Raw genomic sequence first — 14,838 nt, forward strand, 5'->3', positions numbered from 1 at the left:
ACAATTTGACTGATAGGAACCAGTGGTTTAAAGTCGTAAAGAAGACGCAGAATAAGGAGGAGAGAGCAAACCACACACGCTTACCCTGACTGCACAGCGCCTTGTTTCTTTTGGGAACTGTGCTTAAAATAACTCCATTTGTGTATCAATTAACGTAAAGGATGATTTTTAAGGATTAAAGTTATTTCTCAGCTAAAACCAGTCTTCAGTGAGGGTTGTTTTCAGTCACTGTCACTCTAGTTTCACTTCCAGCGCTTCGAACAAGGAAGTGTCAAGCATTTGCTGTCCACGTGACAAAACAAAATTCTCTCCAGAAATGTGTGCTGGCACCTATTATTCTTCAGCAAACCATCACTGAGGCCCAGATTCAATACTGTGAGTGCAGGGAGTAAGAACTCTCCTCTTACACAGATCCCTGCAAGCAGGATGAGTCAACACTATCTATTTTAGCTCAGAACTTCACAGAACCACGCAGGCTGGAAAAGACCTCCAAGATCTCCAAGCCCAACCCCAGCCCACCCCACCGTGCCCACTGCCCAGGTCCCTCAGTGCCACATCCCCATGGCTCTCGGACACCTCCAGGATAGTGACCCCAACACACTGGGCAGCTGTGCCAGTGCTTGACTGTTCTTTCTGCAAAGAAATGTTTCCTCATAGCCAACCTGAGCCTCTCCTGGCACTACTTGAGGCCCTTCCCTCTCTTCCTATTGCTGTTGCCTGGAAGCAGATGCTTCCCACCTCGCTACCATCTCCTTTCAGGGAGCTGTAAAGCGTGATCAGATCTCCCCTGAGCCTCCTCTTCTCCAGACTGACCCATCTTCTCCTATCTCTGGAAAATCAAGGAGAGCAGTGCAGTGTGTGCGGGTTCCAGAGGCTGTGGGACTATGACCACAGGACTGGCTGAGACTCAAGAGCAATCCCACCACTGACTTCCAGTACAAGCTGGGAAAGAGACTCGATCAAATGCAAACATTGTACATGTGTACATACAAACCACACAAACTCAGCTCTCCAAGGAAGCGAAGCACTCAGCCACAAAACGAGAGACTTATAACAGGAGATGAGGGAAAAAGAGCACCTAGGCTTTGCTACTCAAAGAACCAGCTGGTAAGGACAGCTGAGAAAAGTCACAATAGATGCAAAAACAAACAAAAAACCATTAAGGGAAAACTAGATACATAAATGCAAAAGAAAACAAACGAACAAACAAACAGAAAAGCCAACAGAGGGCACAAAGAGTTCCCAGTTCCCAAGCACAGAAACAGAAAGCAGAGATGCCCAGCCTGCCAGCAGGAGGATCTGAAGTACTTTCATACCAGGTGCTCACAGGGGAGAATGAAAAGTAGCAGAGAGCTGCAAGTACCTCTCTTATTTATTCTGAATTCTTCATCCCTTAGACCAATGCAGCTACAAGCTACAAAGGCTAAAAGGAAATCTCCTTGCAATAACGTTTCCCCAGGGCAGGAACACTCCACGTTCCAAAGCCTGGTTTCAAAACCTCTTCCATAAAAGACATACAGGCCAACAGTGTTCCTACAGTACTAGAAATGCCGATACTCTCCTAACACCCCTGGCTTTGCACCTGGAGCAGAGCAAGCTCTGGGTGATGGCACTGGTGGGCAGCTCCCACAGCATGGCGAGGTGAGCAGTGGGGAAAGCAGCAGCTGCTGGGGGCAGATAACCAGTGCAAATGGCCCACATCACTACTGGGTGCTGGCATGGGTGCTCTGCTGATTACTCAAGCGTCCTCACCACTGGGAAACCCACAGGCAGCGCTGTAAGCATGCACACAGCATGATACAGGGAGCAAATTCCCTGAAACAAAGGCTCCGACCACCTCCAGCTTCTCTCATCCTGGCCTCCTGCAGACCTCAGTTCTCCCTCGTTCCTCCCTATCAAGATCCACAAAGCCTGTTTTAATGCTCTGACCCTCGCTGCAGCACCAGACCACACCAGCCTGGCTGGCCTGACCAAAATGCCAGCAGATGCTGGTGGCCCTGTCTGTGGTAGGGGGGTTGGAACTTGATGATCCTTGGGGTCCCTTCCAACCCAAGCCATTCTATGATGCAGCACAGGACCCAGTTCTGCCATTCAGCTGCTAAAACGGCTCTTCCAGACAGCACTGAATTGTTACGCCCTGAATTTCTGAAGTTTTGGATAGCGATGATCCAACCAGATGAATGAAAAGGTTGGGCTGGTGGAAGGGCATGGTTATTTAATGAAAATGGAACAATCAGAAGAACAGAAGGTGGCTTTAAACTGCAGGAATGAATCGTCATGACAAGGGACACAAACTGCAGCTGTCTATGAAAATTTAAACTCATTTCAGAGCCTACATCCCATGAACTGAGTGCGAAGCATCAGTTTCTGGAATGAACTTTCTCAAACTGTTACCGTGACAACGTCAATCATTAGTGATCATGGCTGCACAAAGAACAAATAGCAAACTTAAGCAGTAGCTGCTCATCGTGTGCTTGTCTGAACCTCGGCTGCGTCCCCCTACGTTTTACACCTGTCCCACACCTGCATTTTTCCGTAGGGCCAATGCACACAACATCCAGCTCTGCTGCTCTCACAACAGAGCTCTGTCTGCAGGAAGAAACCAAGCACACACAGCATGGGAGCGAGCATAAAGGATCCCATTGTTGCCGAGGCAATGGCACAACTGTGTCAGATGCTGATCCTCACTGGGAAAATCTGCAAGCAGCTCCTTAATTCTTGACTAAGCATTCTGATGAGGCTCCATTCACTGAATCTATAAAAAGATTTAAAAAAATTAAAAAAAAAGCAATATGAATACTTGAATACTATTTTATGCTCCAAACCAGATGAAGACAAGACACCTCTTTTTCATTTTTGAAGGGTTTCGAGGCTTTCACGTGGGAATTTCCACCTACAGATTGCTAGAATTCGAAGCATTAGCAATTAAAATAAACATTTTCAGGCTCTTTCTGCTGGAAAAAAACTTTCCCACTGAGTTTCTTTAAAGTAGATCGCAGCACTCAACAGCAACTCTCAACTAATAGACGGGCAAGTGCCTCTCCCAGAGAAGCTGGGCCAGGAAAAAGAAAAATGGAACGACTGAAATAAGAAAACATTTAATGTAAAATCTTTACAGCATCATTTGGTTTAGGAATAAACTAATATATCTGGCTCTAGGGCTGGAAAGGGCATTTATTTGGAAAACACTTCATCTGCAAATCACTTGCAGATCCAGAGACAGATCATTACGGGGCTTTGTTTTCAGAGCAGGGCTTCAAAAATGGAGCCAGGTTTTCCAAAGCTCAGGTTCTTCCATTTTCCAAAGCTCAGAGGGATTTTAGGGAGCCCCAGGAGTTGCTCCACACCAACACTTAAACTGCTGGGGATTGGATGGGGTGGTCTCCAGAGGTCCCTTCCATGCCTGACCACTCTGTGTCACTCAGTGCCTGCAGCCACAGCATCTCAGCTCGCTGTATTTCACATCCCTAGTGCACGGTAGGTTTGGTCACTGCTGGCAAACCCCAGCAGAAAGACCACCTGGTACAGGAGGAATGTCCCTTCCTGCCATCAGGAACACGGTTTGGTTTTAAGAAAAGCAAACACAGCCTTTCAGAACCATTGGATTTGCTGGAGATGACAACGAACTGCAGCATGCTGCCGCTCGTTAGCGAGGCTTGACAAAGCAGGGGAAAAAACAACTTCCTGATGGCCGTGTTGTGAAAACCAAGCAACGATGGCCGCGTTACAAGTGTGCAATCAATGTTGCACGTCAGGTGATACTCCATGCAAGGCGATGACAACCTCCTGCTCCTAACAGCCACCAGCTCCCCGCGTGGCACCAGGTGGTGAAGGAAGGGCGGTGTGTTCAGGCAACCACTGCGGACACGGGGCTGGGTGGGGAGCTGAGGCATTGACAACACAGCAGCGGATCCTTTGGTATCACCTGGCTGAGCGAAACCTCAAAGGTGTGCCCTGCTAAACAACCCTGCTATCTCAGGCAGGTGCTCTTACACCAAGATTATCCCATGATTCATCCAGCGAGCACGATGCAAGCTGCTACAGTAATCGCCATGAAACAGCGGTGCACCAAACCTGTTATTGTAAGACCCAGCTGCACTCCCATCCACTCATTCATTCACATCTTGAATATTCACTGGTGATTTTAGAAAGCCTAAGCTAGGCTCTCCCTGCACCTTTTCCTCCTACGAAAGGAATGAAATATTTACATCCAACCACAATTTGATTTTTCTCTCCACCAATACAGAGTTCAAACTCTGCAAGGCGAAATGTCAGTTATCTTTGTCACTCCAACCTTGATCCCTAGGAAAGGATTTGCCTTGATTTCTTTACTGCCTTAAGTCTTACACCACGTAATCTGCAACTGGCGGTGCTTCAAAGCCAGGCCCCTACGTGTTTGGCCAGTGCACACTCACATACTGTATTTACACTAGAATTTCTAAATTGGAATGGCAGAGATTAGGAGCTAATGGAAGGCACTTTATTTTAATTAGTCATGCATATTTTACCACTTCTAGAGAAAAGTAGTTCCAGCAACGGCAGCAAAGGGTTTATAAATTTTTAAATAAAAAGCCCTTTTCTTTTTTTTCCTGAAAAATTCAAAGAATACAAAAGCTGTAATTAACGATGCGAAGAAACAAGAACACGTGCAATTTACACCATTCTAATTTCCTAAATCCTAAATAATCCTAATTCCTAAATAACTTCCTCTGAAGGGGAAGAACTGGGAAAATAGAAATGGTATCAGGCTGGCCGGGGCTCTGAGCACCTGATGGAGCTGTGGGTGTCCCTGTGCATTGCAGGGGGTTGGACCAGATGGCTTTCACAGGTCCCTTCCAACTCAAACAACTCATGATTCAGCACACACATGCTGCAATTTATATACATATATACCCCAACCACTTCATTTCATTGCACGGTGCTTGTAAGATCTCCACCCAAACAAAAGCTGCATCCAAAAGCTATGTAAATCCATGGTAATGCAGTGGGAAAATAAATTATGGGTGATTTTGGCTGCATTTTTTCCTCCTTCTTTCCTTTGTCAACCATCATCACCATTTGTTTCCTGCCACCACATGGCTTGACATTGCGTACACCTAAATTCAATAGCGTGCAGCACCAACTGTGGCTCGTATCGGCCCCTTCCACCTCCCCTGATTCACAACTAAGAAAACTCGCAAAACTAAGACTGTACGAACTTCTAATCAAAAGCAAACAGAGCTTAAACAAGAAAATGAAAGCAGATCACTTCCAGAAATGTCAACGCAAGCTGGCACGCAAGCTGGAAGACACGTAGATAGAATAAAATGGTACGAAAGCAAGATGCAGTGAGCTTCAAAACATCTTGTTCTGAAGGCCTGAAGGCAAAGTGAAGGCACCTCCAGTGCTGTCCACTCACGAGGCTCCTGACAGCTGTAACAACTGACCCAGCAATGAGATCTAAAAGGTTGATATAGCTTTCAGAGGCTCAGAAATGTAAATTAAAACTTACACTCTGCTGAAACCAGCAAAGCCGAAGGGTTGGACATGAAACAAAGGTTCATGAAGTGCTGCTGGCTTGATATGCAGGACTCCTGCTTTCCCCTGTAGTCACTTCCTTAAATTTGGCTTTCTTATCACCACAGTTGTGAACATCCTCTAGTGCATGAGGATAACATCTGTGCAAGCTGAAGGTACCTGCCAGGCAATGATATGTAAGGAGCCTCCAGCTTGAGATAACGAAGAGAGGAGCCCGTGTACTTACTAATGGGGGAAAAAACTAGGCAAGAATCATTCTCTGTCATTTTAAATCCTGCTAAAAAGTGCTGAACACTGTGCCTTGGAGCACAGCACTGCCAGTATGGACCTGAACACAAGAAGCTGGATGTTAACGTGAGCCACTGAAATAAACATCTTTTACAACATTCTGGATGCTATTTTGGACTTTCACATATCAGCTACTTGTTCCTACTTCACCAGCCCTTACAATGATGTTTTCGGCAGGTTCACTACTGCATAGCCCACAGGATCTTCTCATTTAGGTATGAGGTCCAGAATTACATTGCATCAGGGTACATCCTTGCACCCAGCAGCCATCATCCCCACTGCCAACAGAGCCACAGCAACGTGCACATTCTATTTGTGCCCATGCAAATGCACAGAGCACAGCCTGCAGGATAACATCTATTCCTCCTAGTTCCCCTATGGCTGGGTTTGCAGAGCCCCACGAAGGCAAAAGAATGCAAGGGACCAGGAAGCTCGACTAAGAGAATTGATGGCCATAAAAACTGATAATGAGACTGGAGATTCCTAAATTTAATGCCGGTGACGTGACCGTGCACACAGGGTGAACAAAGGGATGTAATGAAATAGACAAAACCTAAAATTTCATTATTTCCTGACTGCTAGGTAACAGAACGGGCTTTCTGTCGCAGCTTAATGTTCTGCAGCTTTCTGGCTATTTCCCAGTCCATTATTTCAGAATGGAGCAGGTCACTGATATTTAAATAAATGGATCCATTCCTTTAATCACAGCCAGAATGACCTTCCTTTGTTTAACCACAAACACAGCAATCTGTTCTGCTCTTGCAGAAGTAACAACTTCACCTACAGAGGAATTCAAGGGTGAAATCTGCCCTCAGAAAGCTGAATAGAGACAGCCACATGAATTTACAGAGCCAGAATCTTACTGAGCATCCAAGATCAAGAGATTTCCTTCACTGAGCGGTAAAGGATATTATGCTGCTGGCCCATCAACTAATTCTAATTTGCTTTATTGAGCCAATTTCAAAATTCCAGGTGGAAGTCACCTCCAAAATACAGTGTGCACCATGTTTTTCAGAGTTTTCCTTTTTTTTTTATTTATTTTCCAAGTTGGTTGGTGAAGGAAGATCTCTGCAATTATTCTCTACACAGATCTGAACCCAATGGTTTAACACAAAATCCTAAAGCTCACCTTGCCAGCCGCCTCAATGGTGTACGGAACAACGCTCATCAAGGAACCCTGGACTGCTAAAACATGAGAAGAGGTTGCAGCCTTAATTTTAGAGCCTCATTTTTGTTGAATTCTTATCCATTAATATAGTTTATCCAATGTTAATACCGGTACTTTGAAGCGAAGCACTTCCACCACCAGCACTTGTTGCTGTAGCTGGTAAGTTTTAGCAGTTAGTCCCTTATCAGCTCTTTTCTAACACACAGAGCTTGCACTTTTTGCAACAGTGTTAGGTGAAAGCTAAGCTGAACTACCAAAGAATGACCGTGCCGCGTGACAAACCCACGTGAGCACCTCCTGAACTTGAGCACGTGCTCTAATCCCATTGAAAGTCATGGGACTTCTGCACAATCACATCCTCAGTGCTGAGCGTTTGTGCTCTTCTGGGAAGTGCTCTTCAGTAGGTCTGTGCTATCAAGCTCTCTCCAGCACCAAGCAGCGATGATTTTGTATGTACAGCTTCAGAAAGCTGGTCCCTCCACAGGAATATCTGCACTTAAAGAAGCAAGCTTTTTCCTGTGCACACCTAACACCTACCAGTAGCACTAACAAACCAGATAAATGAACACGTTCAGGGTACACCAGCACTTCCTCTCATCTCCTCCCCCCTCTCTTCTTGTTGGCGACCCTGCACTTGGCAGGGGGGTTGAGACTCGATGATCTTTGAGGTCCTTTTCAACCCAGGCCATTCTATGATTCTATGATTCTCTGCACAGGCTTATTCTCCACCTCAGTGCTCACTTACCGTGCTGTTCACCAAATTCACTGTCTCTGCAGTGTCTCCTTTCCAGCCTCCTGCCAGGCACATTCTGGTTGTGGCTTCACAGCTACTTGCAGCCCACACTCAGAGCATACCCCCCTACTGACCTTCTCTCTGGCCCACACTTAAAGCTTTTACATTACCTACATCTTTTTCAGCCTCAGAAATACAACTGATAGAATGGCTCATAGGATTCCCAGCATCTTTGCCTTCCTCCTTGTTGATCATAGCCACCAGCAGAAGTGATGGATCGCACCAATGTGTGAGCTCAACTCACTCTGTAAGCCGGACCGCTCAGCTGGCACTGACAACATCCAGCAGACAGTGTTTCTGACATCACTTACAGGAAAGAAAACAGATTAGTTTTGCTTAAACAATGCTTGTAAATCACAAAAATAAAAGCTGAATTCACAAAAGAAATTTGTCTTCAAAGGCACACACAAGCAAAGTACCGATATCTCCCACCTGCTTTAGAAAAGCATCCTAAAAGTCACAAATCACCCTTCCTGAAAGGGAGAAAGGCACCAGAAAGCAGAACCTACCCACACTGAGTACTGCAGAGCTGAAAACTGCTTCGCCATCACACTGGGCCTTCTGATCAGGAAGGAGATGGCTGGACTGAAACTAACAAGACGCTTGGGGAAGAAAGAGAGCAATGCAATTAAGAAGAGAGGCAGAAAAGTAAAACCCAGGAAAGATCTCAGTTAGCGAAAGTAATGCTTTACCTTGCCATGTAAACCATCAATATTTTATTTGCAAGTGAAGGTTAACATGCCTGGTGAGAAAAACAAGAAAACAGCATTCAGGAGTTCAATCTTCAATGAAAAACTGCTTTAGGAAATGGTATCAACTGAGTTCAAAGAAGTCCAAAGCACCAAAAGGAACGTTCTAGGCATGCTATAAAGCAACTAAAGAAGTGTTCTGCTGCTGAAAGCAGACTTAAAAAATGCAAACCATACACTGGTAACCATTAGTTCCAAACCTTCAGTTTTCATCTACCTCATTAACGTGTTTTAATACTATTTCTGTTTCAGAATAGAAGGGAAAAAACCCACAAACCAATCACACAGGCTCAGAATACCAGAGGTCGATTAAAGCAGCCGGGGAAGCGGTGCCGTGGGACCTGTGCCTTGGGATGGGCTCAGGGTGCCAACCTGTAAGAAGTCAACGTGGAAATTTACACTGCCTAGAGAAGGCACAAGCAGCCGACGCTCCTGCACAGGCAGCAGAGAAGCACCTAGCAGCTCTGGCATGTTGATTTTCAGTCTCAACAGCAAAGCTGTAATAACCACCAGCGGCTGACGTACAAAAGGGTTTGTATCTTGCTGCTGACCTCCACCTCCGACATCAAAACAAGCACATCAAAACAACCCACTAACAAAACAGCCTTTTGTAAGCATCTGGTGCCAAGCATTACCCACTATTCTCCCAAGATTTTTCAGTGATTCTGAATGACTCCAAGTTCAAAGGGTTGATAACAGGTCCCTGGCACTCAGGTCTCATTGTGCAGAAAGCTCAGCTGGCAGAGGCTTTTCACCATGACTGCTTCTTCCTCCCATCTACAAAGTGGCTCACAGACAGTTTACAAAAGAACTATGGAGTTCTTGGAAATTTCTTTCAGTACAAGCTTAAAGGAACCTCAAGCAGTTTTTCAACCTCTCCAAATCCAGCTTAAGTTTAAAGATTTTAAAATCTATATCTGGGGATCCAGGGACCCCCACTGCATTCACACATGGGCTAAGCAAAATCCCTGCTAGCAAGCAATGTAGCAGAAGTTACCCTCACATCTTCAGTCAAGGATGGTCCTAATGAAGCACTCTTATTTTTTTAATACAGTATGTGGTATTTTATTTAACAGGTGTCTGCAAACTATTAGGTACAAAAGCATACATGTTAAAAAAAGAATAACAAACAAAACCCTTACTGAGGCTGCGTGCAGGAGGGGAGTACCTTATCCTCTGATAAAAGATAACGATCCAAAGACTCCCCAGATGCCTGCAGAAATGCACATTTTGCTGTTGCTTCTCCCCACATACCGACAGATCTGTGTAGAAGTCCTACTTCAGTTTTAAAAGGTATCGCTGCATGACAGACAGCAGGAGAGGTGATGTGTCCCCAGCAGCCTGAATTCAAATTGGAGAACGTGCTGGGATGAAGACAACTACCTGGAGAATGAGAGTGGACTAACACATAAGAAATCAGTAACTTGGAAGTGTGATCACCAAAAAGCAAGGGAAAGGCAGGGCAACAGTTGCATGAGACAAAGTCATGAGTCCCAAGCCAAGGGATAGGACAGTCACCCAAAAGTCTGCAGTTTAAAGATTGAACAGACTCACCCAGGGCTTTGAAAACCAGGCTAAGTCAGTCTACTGCAGAACAGTTGCAAAGCAGCCCTCTTTGAGCAGGAGGGCAGAGAGGACTGGGCAATCTAAGAGGTCTCAAAGAGGAGACTCGCACATCAAATATCGCTCATCACCACGCCTGCAGAAGACAAGAAGCCCAGCTCCAAGCTGCTCACTTATCTGGAAGCCTCCACTAATAATTTCAGTTCTCTTGTGCTGTCTTTGCTACTTCTACAATTCTAATTAAATAAATCCCAGAGGTCACAAGGTAAGGATAAAATTCGCGGTAATTAATCTCTTCAAACTGTAACTCGGTCTGATGTTTCTGATGTTACAAATGAATCCTGTGGCGAGCTTAAGATTTCAGACGACAGAGTGAAAAAAAAACATTTCAGCAGAAGCCAAGCTACAATCAGCATCTTCCTGTCATCGAGATTACAACTGTCAGGGCACCCAACATTGCTGCTGTGAGATAGCAGCCGTCCCTGAAGTGCAGTGCATATATGGAACAGAACAACGGGGAAGAACGAAGATAAAAGCTTTTGACCTTTGCTCTGAACTGAAAACATGAATCGGCAAAAACAGACAGCAGTTTCTGTACTCGTCAACGTGCACCTCAGCATATTTTAAGTCAGTTCTATTTGTTGTTTTTCGTGCTCACGCAATCAGAGAGCAAGATCCTCCTCTAGGAGGATCACTCTAGGAGTGTGAGATCTGGTATGCCATCAGCAGCTCCCTCCCATATGACAGGGACCAAAGTAGCATCTACCCTTCAGATCCAGAATTGCACGCACGCTATTAGACGGGAATAACAGCCACACCAAGGTCTTCAGAAGCAGGAGGTGAGACAGAATCCATGGGATCTGACCTTGCAGTCTTCTGGGGCCTGGGCGCAGCAGAGAACCAGGCAGAGAGCACCAGGCGGCAGCGCAGCAGAGCCATGCTGGCCATCTGCCTACGGGGGAGCGCACCGCCTCACCTGGGAGGAGAGAATGGGAGAAAGGCAAGAACTCTCACATTTACAGGGAACAGGCAAGGAAACGTGCGAGCAAAGGAGGCGTTAGGTCAGAAGACGCTGACAGATCCCTGAAACACCAGAAGTTTATCTTAGCCTTGCAAATGAGCAGACCAGATAAGAAGAAAAGACTTGAGCACTCTTTAATCAGCTTTCTGAGGACGAAAAGTTATCCCCATTTTTAGCACCGTGCGTTTATTTCTCTGTCTAGCACTGTTTCTGGTGCTAACCTCTGGAAATCTCTCCTTCCAAGCATCAGAAATCGTCTCTGCACAGCACACGTTATTATTTGAAACATCTGCTCCTCAGGCTTAAGGAGACTGAATCAGCTTCCAAAATGGACCAGGCAAAGGGTCAAGAAATTAAACCCTTAAGCTGCTGATGAGCACAGCCTCTTGCTCCCATTACCAGGAGCAATCCTGCCTCACCTGACAGCTCTGCTCACTCTTTCCCCTCTGTCCCTATGGCACAGGCAGCAAGAGGGACAGCAGCAGTTTCCTCATCCCTTGGGTGATCTGTAACCATGTGGCAGATGCATCAAGCACCAGCAGTCAGAGCTTCAGGGTGGTGATAGAAAAATCCCCACTGTCCCAATGTGGAGCTGTGCCCAGGCTCTTCTTCAACTCAAAACGTGTGTGGACTGAGAGCTCTCCTTGCTCCTCTGTCTGTTGGGGTGATGGGTTGAAAAACAGAGGTGTCACACACCACAAGTGAATTGTACCACCTGCTATTGTCTTTTACGGATCTCCCTCCTGTAAAGATGCCAAGTAAGAAGAGAGAAAACAAGCAAGAGCCCTAGTTTTCAGATCCTCTGTGACTCTCATCAGCCCCAAATCTCCCAAATAAGTCTCAAAAATTTACAGAGACCAGAGAAAACAGCCTGCTCCTCTCCCAGGTCCGTGCCAGGACGTCTCTTGCTTGGCCAATCTGCATCTCACACTCCATTAAAGTTCCCTTGGCCTTGAAGGAACACAGCTGGAAAGCAAGTCTTCAGGGACAGAGGTTGAGCAGTGGCACTGCCCATCTGCTCCAGGAGAGCTCATGCTTGCCCAGAAAGACCCTGGGACACACTCCCTCCAAAGAAAGGTGCCTACTCTTTCATCTCTGTTCCCCAAGGTCCCCTCTCCTCCAGCAAAGAAGACAGATGAATGCAAGGGAAGGTGCCTCTTGAGGAAGGATGAGGGAAGGCGCAAATCACCACATCCTTTTGAAGCTGAGGTGGTAAAGCAAACACCCCTCACTTGGAAGGATAAGAAGTAAGAACTGTGCATCTGAGGTGCCTGTTGCATCCCCTTGAAGCAGAAAGCAGAAGTCCCATTTCACGCCCCTCTCAGTGGAAGGGTGATGGGGTTGGGGAGATGAAGCATCATTGCTTCCCTAGAAGAGAGGATGACAGTAGCAGAAAAGCCAGGTTCCAGCCCGCTCTTCCATTGTTCCTCACCAAAGAAGAGAGATCAGAAGCATGCATGTGGCAGGGAGACAGTGGACAAATAACTGCCTGGTATCCAAGCTCCTCCTGAAGAGCAGGTACGCATACTGAGGGAAGAGGGGAGTAGTGACAGCAAATCTCCACCCTCATCCCATCTGGGAAATGGAAAGCACAAGGAAGAAGGTTCTCAGCCTCCTTCCTCCGTGCCTATCAAGAAACAAGAGGATGCCTAGATCTTCCATTCCACCATCTCTGTATGCCAGGGAGTGCATGCCCAGATCCCCCTTTCCTTTAGATGCACAGGGGGGAAAGAGAGGGAAAGATGCCCAGATCCCTTTTCCACCAGAAGCGTGTGAAGAGGTGCCCAGGGCCTCCTCTCCCTCGTGAGTCTGCATGCAGCATGGGGGGTACCCAGTGCCTCCTATCCTCAGGATGCATTAGGGGGGGGGTTCTTTGCCCACTCTCTCAAGTCTATGTTGAGCGGTGCCCAATTTTCCACGGGCACTGGGCACCCCCTCACCTCCTGGATGCACAGTACGGGCTTGAGGAGGCTGCTCGACGCCCCTGGGTGCCAAAAGGGAAAACGCCCAGTCCCTCCTTGCCCCAGTATGTGAGAGACATGGTGCCAAGCGGGCCCCATCGCTCACCCCCAAATGCGAGCATCAAATGGGTGAGACAGGGAACACTCAGCCCCCCAACCACCCACATCAGAGGGGTAGGAAGGGCCACCTGGTAAACCCATGTCCCCAGAGCAGCTCCCTGGGCAGGCAGGGGACACCCAGCACCCCTTTTTGGGGAGGGCAGCAGGCAGATGGCACCCCGCTGCCTGAGGCCAGAGGGTCTGGTCCTTCGAGGGTGGAAAAGCACCCCACGGGACCTGTGTCTTTAGCTCTCTGTTTGCATCCCCCACACCCGAGGGGCACCTGCAGTGCCTGTGTGCGTCAGCTGCCCTCGGGGATCCCCGCCGTCTGCGAGCTGACGTCGCTGGCACTGCGGGACCCCGCCTGCACCCCGCGAGAGCCCCGGGCCGGCAGCGGCCGCACTCACGGTTCCAGTAGACGGGGTAGCACTCGGCGTTGGCCACGTCCACCTCGTAGAGCCCGCTCCGCACGCACACCGGCTCCACCGCCGTCCGCTCGGGGCCGGGGCCGAGCGCTCGGAAGGCCAGCTCGATCCGCAGCGAGTCGTAACCGATGAAGGGCTTCCAGCTCTTCCGGTCCTCTCGGTAGAACCAGCGCACCTCCTCGGCCCCCAGCTCCCGCACCACCTCATAGCGGGGCCGCCCGCCGCCCGCCGCCGAGCGCGGCCGCTTCCTCTCGGGCAGCGCGGAGCAACCGCTGCCCCCGCTCTCGCCGCTCGCCAGCCCCGCGCCCTCGCCGCCTTCCCCGGCGCCGGGGGAGTAGCGCAGCGAAGCGCCGGACTCGGCCGAATCGAACTCGCCGCCGCCGGCCGAGTCGCTCGGGGTGGCCGCCGCCGCCTCCGGTTCCCCCTCCTCGGAGGAGGAGGTGGAGAGCGCGGCGCGGAGCGGCGGCGCGGAGCGCTGCCGGGGGCGGCGGGGCGGCCGGGCCAGGGGATGCTCCGCCGCTTCCTCCTCTTCCTCCTCCTCCTCCCCGCCGCCAGCCGCCCGCTCGTAGCGGCCGCCGTAGCCGCTGCCTTCCCCGGGCAGCTCCCAGGCGCCCTGCGGCGAGCCGGCCTCGGGGTAATCCATGCTGCGGCGGTGCCGCCTCACCTCGGCCGCCCTCGCGCCGCGCCGCCCCGCTCACGCCCGGCTCGCGGCTGCCGCAGCCGCCGGCTCCCTCCGTCCGGGCGGGGGCGGCGCCGCATCGTCACGCGCGCCGCGACGCGGCCGGGGGCGGCGCGGGGCGGGAGGGAAAGGAGGGCGGGAGGGGAGGCCTGCGGTGCTGGCTGCCTTAGGGCTGCTGTTGGGCTGTCTGATGCGGCTTGTGGGTCCCTTGTGGGGCGCTGCCTCGCGTTTATCCCAAACAGTCAACTCCCCACCACGTCTTGGGGTTACGTGGCACCCACACACAGATAACACAATCGCAGAATATCCCGAGTTGGAAGGGACCCGTAGGGATTATCGTGCTCCTGGCTCCACGCTGACTATCCGAGCCCTATGGCTCAGAGCCGTGTCCCGATGCTCCCTGAGTTCCGGCAGCTCGGGGCCGTGCCCACTGCCCTCTGGGGCAGAGCCTTTCCCTGGCCCCACCTGACCCTCCCCTGACACAGCTCCATGCTGTTCCCCAGAGATCAGAGATCAGCGCTGCCCTCCACTCCCTGCGAGGAGCTGCAGCCGCCACGAGGCCTCCCCTCAGCCTC

At 49.4% G+C, this 14,838-nt stretch overlaps 1 protein-coding gene across 2 annotated transcripts in view; it reads right to left on the reverse strand.

The window, feature by feature from the left end:
- DDHD1 (DDHD domain containing 1) overlaps positions 1 to 14,305 on the reverse strand; it is a 61,650-nt gene extending 47,345 nt beyond the window's left edge. Inside the window, exon 1 of one of the 2 annotated variants that reach the window (XM_021401843.1) lies at positions 13,567 to 14,305. In XM_021401843.1, coding sequence (XP_021257518.1) covers positions 13,567 to 14,227 — 661 coding nt within the window. In that variant the 5' untranslated portion in view covers positions 14,228 to 14,305. The remainder of the gene's footprint in view (positions 1 to 13,566) is intronic. The other variant, XM_021401844.1, reaches the window with a different exon arrangement.

Source organism: Numida meleagris, chromosome 6, assembly GCF_002078875.1.
Source record: "Numida meleagris isolate 19003 breed g44 Domestic line chromosome 6, NumMel1.0, whole genome shotgun sequence".
NCBI lineage: Eukaryota > Metazoa > Chordata > Aves > Galliformes > Numididae > Numida > Numida meleagris.